At 38.4% G+C, this 9,287-nt stretch overlaps 1 protein-coding gene across 1 annotated transcript; it reads right to left on the reverse strand.

Annotated features, from left to right (window-relative positions):
- Positions 1-4,013: 4,013 nt before the first annotated feature.
- LOC106140998 (heat shock protein 68-like) lies at positions 4,014-6,184 on the reverse strand. The gene has a single exon (XM_060951485.1). The coding sequence runs from the start codon at positions 6,069-6,071 to the stop codon at positions 4,155-4,157; it is 1,917 nt and encodes a 638-aa protein (XP_060807468.1). The 5' UTR covers positions 6,072-6,184; the 3' UTR covers positions 4,014-4,154.
- Positions 6,185-9,287: the final 3,103 nt, after the last annotated feature.

The following is a 9,287-nucleotide window of genomic DNA, read 5'->3' on the forward strand; positions in this document are numbered from 1 at the left end:
GAAGGCTTTAGGCTATAATAACATCACGCTGCAACTATAAGGAGCAAAGAAATAATGGAATATGTGAAAAAACGGGGAAAATTATTCATCCTTGAGGGCTTCAATGATGCCTAAAATAACTATTCCACGCGGACGAAGTCGCGGGCACAGCTAGTATTATAGATAGGTATAGTTTTTCTCATGAAACCAATATTGCGTTTGTGGATTCGACTTTACAATTTGGCGTAAACGTGAAAGCGACGTCCTACACGTGTCACTTTTTATTTAATCTATTTTGGACATTTCAATGACATCCGCACACACTTATCACGTCATTATACCTTACGGGGAAGACAGAGCCAATGATAAAACTCTGAAACCAACCCTTAGTGTTAGAAGAGAGTGAGAGATTTCAATAATAATTCCAAGTTTATACGCTTTTCCTTTAATTGTCTTTTACATTCTCTCAGACGGCGCAGTTTCGATCTGTGTGAAAACCCTGTAAATCCTAATGTGGGCTCCTGTCTCTAAAGCAAACTTAGAAGATGTTCATCACTTATGTTTATATATACCAGTGATGTGAAAGAAGTATTTTATTAATTTATTACATACATACACATAGTCACGTCTTTATCCCTTGCGTGGTAGACAGAGCCAACAGTCTTGAAAAGACTTATAGGCCACGTTATGTTGATGATAAAAGTGAAGTGACTTCTAATGATGTTAAAAGTGACGGTTTTGGGATATTTCGCTGCGTTATTTTTTTCTGTTTTTCTCGGAAATTGTACAGGAAATTAAAATACCGTAATAGAAAAACATGTGTAAGCCATAATAAACATTTGCCTGTCCTATTAAACTTCTACACTGACAAATGACTGACGCTATGACAACTTACACGGACACAAATCGAGCCGTGTATTTGGAATAGAACCACTCATCTCTTTCCGATGAATGTCGTAAAATTCGACTCAGGGAGGAGCAAATAAAGTTAGCATTCTTTGTGTAGACGATGGGCTAGCTAGCAACCTGTCACTATTTGAATCTCAATTCCAAGAGTCAAAGCAGAGAAGAATCTAAATCGCGATTACTAAGATTTCATGGATTGGAGCATAAATACAATCTCCGACACAACATCGTCTGTCGCGCGGTTCCCCAGGCATCACACCTAGCCTGGCGGAAGATCTTCCCTTTGGTGGAGCTTTGGTCGAGCTGAACTATCGCTACAAGTTTATCAGCCATTACGATTGAGCTACGTCAATTGCCTTTTTTATAATAAGTACAATGACGAACACTTTATATCTATTGATTGGTAATTGATATCTATACTAATATTATAAAGCTGAAGTTGTTTGTTTGTTTTTTTGAACGCGCTAATATCAGGAACTACTGGTTCGAATTTAAAAATTATTTTTGTGTTATAAAAGACAAAAAGTTGAACCCTTGTAGTTGCAGCGTGATAAAACGTCACGCTGCGACTACAAGGAGCGAAGAAATAATGTAAAATGTGAAAAAAGAACGGGGAAAATTATTCATCCTTGAGGGATTGAATGATGCTCAAAATAACTATTCCACGCGGACGAAGTAGCGGGCGCAGCTAGTATTTAATAACGGTATTTTATAACAATCACCGATATATATCAAATGTTTTGTCAGTCGGTGTGTTGAAAGGAATGTGTATACTCGGTGGCATCCTAAATAATTAGGTACCTACATCTCTCTATTTAACCGACTTCAAAACGGAAGAGATTTTTAATTGGACCGTTTTGTTATAAGAAGTTTAAGTACCTAGGTTTATTTGTAATTAATTAATTAATCTTTGCAACTTGTTGCTAGCACATCGCCTAAAAGAAGAATCCCAAGTTTATAAGCCTTTCCCTTAGTCGCCATTTACGACATCCATGGGAATGAGACGGATTGGTCCTATTCTTTTTTTGTTGGTGCCGGGAACCACACGGCATAAATAGTGACATTTGAATTTCAATTCCATGGAACGTGGCGTCTTTTCAAGAGCAACAACTTTGTCTACCCCGGAAGAGTAAAAGTCGTGATTATAGATATAGTAAATTACTTTGTATAACTTGTTCCCATATTGGTTTAAAACTTGCAAAACACGATTCCCACGGGAGCGTATTTCGGGCAACAACTGTTTTGTTACTTTGTGCTTTGTTCATGTCGAGAATAACCATGATTCAGTATTGAGCGCTTTGGCGCAATGCCCTTTTAAATAAATATGTTTATTAGCTTTTGAGAAAAAAAAAGTGCCGTGTGGTTCCCGGCACCAATACAAAAAAGAATAGGACCACTCCATCTCTTTCCCATGTCGTAAAAGGCGACTAAGGGATAGGCTTATAAATTTGGGATTCTTCTTTTAGGCGATGGGCTAGCAACCTGTCACTATTTGAATCTCAATTCTATCATTAAGCCAAATAGCTGAACGTGGCCATTTAGTCTTCAAGACTGTTGGCTCTGTCTACCCCGCATGGGATATGGACGTGACCATATGTATGTATGTATGTATGTAGAAAAAAAAATACAAAACCAATCATAATTAGGACTCTATTCCTTTAATCAATATAGGCATTTATTTTTGACTGACGACGTGGTTCAATACACATACAAATACACGTATGACGTAAAGATATCGCATCAGACACAAGACTGGAAAGCTGCATGCAGCTAGAGTGCTAAATGATGGAGTTGAGATTCAGATAGTGACAGGTGACAGGTTACCTTAACAACCTATATAAGTCCACTGACACGTTGACACGTGGACTAACATACATAAATACACATTGTTATGGATTCGTTTTGCCCGGTAGACCCGAAGCTCTCCTTGTTCCAGAGATGCCCCTAAATAGCGGCAGGAATAAATAAAATAAAGTGATTGCAAAAATACGGTCTTTAATTGTCCACTGACAAAACGAGACACCAACAAAACACTATTCAAAAAATGACATTAAAAATAAAGAAATATTCTGAACCCCAACCTTTTTTTTATTTCGAGGGAAGAAAATCAGCTGGTCCAATTTGGCCCGACTTCAAACTATGTAAATATCCATGCATAGATATTACAAACAGTTTCTTTTTCGCTTCCCTATTTGTAGAAAAATCAATATTAATTTTAGGCGAAGCTGTGTGCGTAAACTAATAATCTAACGCCTAGCCATTGAATATAGTTGAATGACATTGATCACATCAGATTAAATTGTTATTCACCTCAATCACGGCGAGTACATTTTTAACTGATAAGAGATAACGAGTGATTAGAAAAAAACATCAACTGTTACGTGGCTAATGAATTTGCCGTGTAGTTTTCAGCACTTTAGAAAAGAACCACTCCATATCTTTGCCATGGATGTCGTAAAATGCAAATGAGGGACACACGAAGCCATCTCATTTCTTTCACCTTGCAAATACAAACCGACATACTAATTATTTATAACGACATCTTGCGGTTATATTAGTAAAAAATTATAAAAACAGAAATGAGCGTAAGTACCTGATATTTACGCGAATGCTGCATTCTTTAAATAGAAAAGGTCAAATATTGGTCACAAGATGGCGTTAAGAGCCACAAACATTTCAAGGTGGACTAAAAATAATACTTTTATTTAGGTTCTTACTCCTATTTTTAACTATCTCTTCATTGATTAAATTGGCTTCTACAGTAACCGTATTTGGTTCTCGGCACCAATAAAAGAAAAAGAATAGAACCACAACAACTCTCCCATGGATGTCGCAAATGGCGACATAAAAAAATGAGAAGTCCGCTTTACCATTTATACATACCTAAATAACAAGAGGCCGCCCGCGACTTCGTCCGCGTGGAATCAATCTCGCGGGAACTCCGGGATAAAAAGTAGCCTATATGTTATTCTGGGTGAAGACCCACATACCAAATTTCATCGTTATCAGTTCAGTAGTTTTTGCGTGAAAGAGTAACAATTGATTTTGTTTTTTCTTCTTTCACCCAGGTACTCATTTTTAAAACCGAGAGATCGGGGGAAATAAAAGATGGAACTTTTTAAAAATAAATCATATTTATTTTACCAACAAGGTGATCATCTGCTGCAGAATAAATTATCAGTCTTAAAAATTAATATCACAAATCAATCTCAACTTATACATACTGGATTGGATAACAAAAATAGGTTCTAACTGGATTAAGGTAATATTTAATCAACTTCTTCTACGGTGGGTCCGCTCCTTTGGTAATCGCCACCCGGCATGCCCCCTGGCATTCCCCCGGGCATGCCTCCAGCGCCGCCGCCGTGCATCTTCGTCATGACTGGAGAGCACACGCGTTGGACGTCCTTCAAGCGATGTTCATACTCGTCCTTCTCCGCTAAGGTGTTATTATCCAGCCATTTCAAAGCATCCTCGCAGGCACTGCGCGCCGTCTGCTTGTCCTCCTCACTCAATTTGTCCCCGGCTTCGTCAACCGCCTGCTTCACGCTGAACACATACGATTCCAGTTGGTTACGAGAGGCCACCCGTTCTCTCTGCCGCTCGTCTTCCTCCTTGTATCTTTCTGCCTCATTCAACATCCTCTCGATCTCCGCTTGCGACAGACGACCCTTGTCATTCTTAATGACGATGTTCTTGCTTCGGCCAGTGCTGTTCTCCTTCGCAGAAACGTTCAGGATGCCGTTAGCGTCCATGTCGAAGGTGACCTCGATCTGTGGGACGCCGCGCGGGGCCGGTGGAATGCCCGTCAGGTCGAAGGTGCCCAGCAAGTTGTTGTCTTTCGTCATCGCTCGCTCACCCTCGTAAACCTGGATTGTAACTGCTGGCTGGTTGTCCGAATAAGTCGTGAATGTCTGCGATTGCTTGCAAGGGATCTTAGAGTTGCGTTCGATGATTTTAGTCATGACACCGCCGGCCGTCTCGATGCCGAGAGACAGCGGAGCCACGTCCACCAATAGCACATCTTGGATCTTAGAATCGGTGGAGCCGCTCAAGATGGCCGCTTGCACTGCCGCACCGTACGCAACCGCTTCATCCGGATTGATGGAAAGGTTCAATTTCTTGCCGCAGAAGAAGTTCTGGAGTAAACTTTGCACCTTGGGGATGCGCGTCGAACCGCCGACTAGGACGACGTCGTGGATTTGGCTCTTGTCTAGCTTGGCGTCCTTCAGGGCCTTCTCGACGGGATCCAAAGTGCCGCGGAACAGGTCTGCGCAGAGTTCCTCGAAGCGAGCCCGGGATACCCTGGTGTAGAAGTCGATACCTTCATACAAGGCGTCGATTTCGATGGTGGCTTCAGTGCTAGATGATAGAGTGCGTTTTGCGCGCTCCGCAGCAGTACGAAGACGCCTCAACGCGCGGGAATTGGTCTTCAAATCCTTCTTGTATTTGCGTTTGAATTCCTCAGCTAGGTGGTTGACCAGTCTGTTGTCGAAGTCCTCGCCGCCGAGATGGGTGTCGCCGGCCGTCGACTTGACTTCAAACAGCGAGCCTTCGTCGATGGTAAGAACGGAGACGTCGAAAGTGCCGCCTCCGAGGTCAAAGATGAGTACGTTTCTCTCGCCTTTCAAGTTCTTGTCGAGGCCGTAAGCGAGCGCGGCCGCGGTTGGTTCGTTGATGATGCGTAGGACGTTCAGGCCGGCTATGGCGCCCGCATCCTTCGTCGCCTGCCTCTGTGAGTCATTGAAATAAGCCGGCACTGTGATCACCGCGTCGCGCACTGTCGTTCCTAAATACGCCTCCGCAGTCTCCTTCATTTTTGTGAGGACCATGCTGCTGATTTCTTCAGGTGCAAATCGCTTCGTTTCACCCTTGAACTCGACCTGAATTTTGGGTTTGCTGCAGTCGTTGATCACTTTGAAGGGCCAGTGTTTCATGTCTTGTTGGATTTTAGGATCGTCGAATTTTCTCCCGATGAGTCGCTTAGCGTCGAAGACTGTGTTGTTTGGATTCAGGGCGACCTGGTTCTTAGCTGCATCGCCGATGAGTCGCTCTGTGTCTGTGAAGGCGACGTATGATGGCGTGGTACGGTTGCCCTGGTCGTTGGCGATGATTTCCACGTTTCCGTGCTGCCAAACTCCGACGCAGGAGTAGGTGGTTCCAAGATCGATTCCTACAGCTGGCATTTTGTATTTTCTTGATTCTTGTAACGATGAATACTTTCAATAATAATTACTTGCGTAATAACTTCGGTCTGCACCGAACTCGTAAACACTTTTTGACTATCTTGTATCGTGTTTCAAATAATACTGCCCTTCCCGCGCAGCGGGCCGCGTATATATACCAAACGAATCAGCTCCGAGAAAATTCCACAGTTTGCTGGTATCGACCAATGAGGAGCGCGATACTGTAGAACGTTCTCGAACTTTCTCACTGGAGAACCAATAGCAAGCGACCCTGCTAGAAAGGGAACGAAACAATAACATTGATACGTCACACTTTTGGACTGTCAGTGTTATAAAATTACCAACAATAAGGGGAGTTATATCATGTAATAAGTGTCCGTTTTAAAATAGTAAATATTATATTTTAGCATGATTGCAAAAATTGATTTATTTTTTTATAAAATTAGTTATAATTATGTTTATCTAGCTAGTGAAGTAATTCAGACAGTTTATTGATTCAAATTAGTGACATTCAGATATTGATGCAAGTAATAATGATCTAGGAATTTGTTAAGTAAGATCTTACGAAAATGTCTACGTGAGCGAAGTACCTGGTAAAAGTTAGTTAGGTATTTGATAAATTGTAGAAACTACTTAACTGTGTTATAGTATAAATACTTAAATAAATATTTATTAAAGTATTTTTTTTATACTTATTAATCTTAATTTTTTTGGAAAACGTACGGTCTAATAAATGTAAGTATAAGTTGTTCACATATAATTTTGTATACGCGACGCCTTTGAATTTAATTGCGTTATTATATTAAAGCCTATATAATAAGAGTTATTCAATTTAAACAAATAACGTAGAACATTATAATTTTAAAATATTTATAAAACTGAAAACTTTATCAATAATAAAGAATATTTTACAAGTTTTGCATGGATGTGTATAAGTTGTAATTATATTGAAGACAATAGCTGGAAATATTATAGAATATTTTGGGGGGAAAAGCAATTAAAACATAATAGAATAAAGCATATCAATATAATATCATATAATTAAAACCGTATTATTTATCTGTTTGATATTTTCTAAAGGTTGACTGGTAGCCAATGCTATTAGCATTAAGTCCGCCTATTGTATCTTTGAGGCTCAATGAAGTTTAAATAAATAAATAAATTATGATAACAGGTCATCATATTTTCAAAATGATAAGTTACATGTACTATACTGTACCTACATACAAGCTTAAATTTATTTAAACAATATTCTATTTCACCAGGAAAGTTTAAAATTTCATATGGCAACACTCGCGAAATTTCTGGAAACAGAAGTAGTGGGATTTACTGTAAGTGGGAAAGAGATGGGTAATCTTAATTACGTCAATGACGGCTGGGGGCGTTTCATTGTAAAGCGGTCTATTCACGCCACTTCATTGACTGATGGTTTGGAAATTGTAAGACTAGTTAAATTCTTAATTTAACAAGGTAATAAATGATAAATAGCAATGCGTCAATTACAATTGCAATAAAGTTCTTAATGTTTTTTTTTATTGTATAACGTGATAGCTCAAAATACTACAAAGACTGGTTACAAATTGGTTAGATTAATATTCTATGCCAATCACATTGAGGATCTCAAGCAACAGCAAAATTTTATTTGGTTCATTAAGCATATTTTTCTTTGAAGAGATACATTTTTTTTTATAAGAGCGAATGTAAAATTGCTTCTCTAGTCGGAGTTTGGAATATGAAATTTATTCCTTTTATTTCCTTTCAAATATTTACAAAAAACTTGTTTTATTCTTTCATCCTATTTCTATTGCATTCAAATACATATGTTAAAAAAATTGCGTTTAAAAAATAAAAAAAATAAAAATAAAATGTTTATTTTCAAAAACTCTTTACATAAGTAACACAGTTGTAGATTGGTGCCTCCTTTTAAGCTTTACGCCTGTGCCAGGAGACGCCGCTCTTCTATTAACTACACTACTTATAGCTATAATATATATATATATATATATATATATTTAATCATTAAATTCTACTTTACAATTTACATACATACATACATACACATCATCACGTCTATATCCCCTACGGGGTAGACAGAGCCAACAGTCTTGAGAAGACTGAAAGGCCACGTTCAGCTACCTGGCTTAATAATAGAATTGAGATTCAAACAGTGACAGGCTGCTAGCCTGTCGCCCAAAAAAGAATTCCCAGTTTGTAAGCCTATCCCTAATATAATTAACATTATGTATAATAAAAGCAATGCTATCCTCTATTTCACCTTTTCCAATAAACTTTCTACCTCTTCATAACTAAGTGGTTTCAACCATTCCAATAGCTTATCTTTGCATTGGTGATATGTCAAAGGGTATATATTTAATTGCCTGTTTATTTTATTGTACAAGACAGATGAGCTCTTCTCGAATTGTACGCTGGCAAATTGGGTATTAGTAATTGGGACATTTGCCACTATGTCTTTCCGTCTCTTATTTTGAAAGGACGTATTGTAAGACATAGATTTATGTTTTTTTAGTATCAGTTCTAGAATATATAATTTTCTAACCGTCAATATACCCGTGGTTTTATAAAGTTGTTCTGTAGAATATCTTTTTTTTTTAAAGTTGGCTACTTTTAGTAATGCTCGCTGTGCGCGTTCCACCGACAAGAATTTAGTTTTAAGCGCACCTCCCCAAACGGGGATGCAGTAAATTAGTACTGATTGTACTAAAGCTATATATATTATTGAGAGAAGATTTTTTGATTCTAAATTACTGTCCTTCCCAGGATTTGGAATCACATGTCGTAGTGTTTTAAAAAGCCAGATCAATTTTCGCACTCTATCCGATAATTGTTCCAAGTGCGCGTGCCATGATAACCTTTGATCTAATACAACTCCAAGATATTTAGTGGATGAAACTTTATCTATTTTAGTACAGTTGCAGTCGTCATCTGTTGAATCACAGGTATGTATTTTTATTTCAAAATCACCTTTGGGTTGTGTGCGGTTATTTAAAGTAAAGCAGATATAATTTGTTTTCAATGTATTTAGTGTTAGTAAATTAGCGTCTAGCCATTTAGTAACTCGAGACATACCTTGCTCAGCCATTTTTTTTTATATCTAACCAAGATTTACCAGTAAAAACGATGGCAGTATCATCAGCGTATGAGAATATATTTGCTTGTTTTATTTTCATGTTGCAGAGGTCATTTAAATATATGAGA

The sequence above is a fragment of the Amyelois transitella genome, chromosome 25 (assembly GCF_032362555.1).
Source record: "Amyelois transitella isolate CPQ chromosome 25, ilAmyTran1.1, whole genome shotgun sequence".
Taxonomy (NCBI): Eukaryota; Metazoa; Arthropoda; class Insecta; order Lepidoptera; family Pyralidae; genus Amyelois; species Amyelois transitella.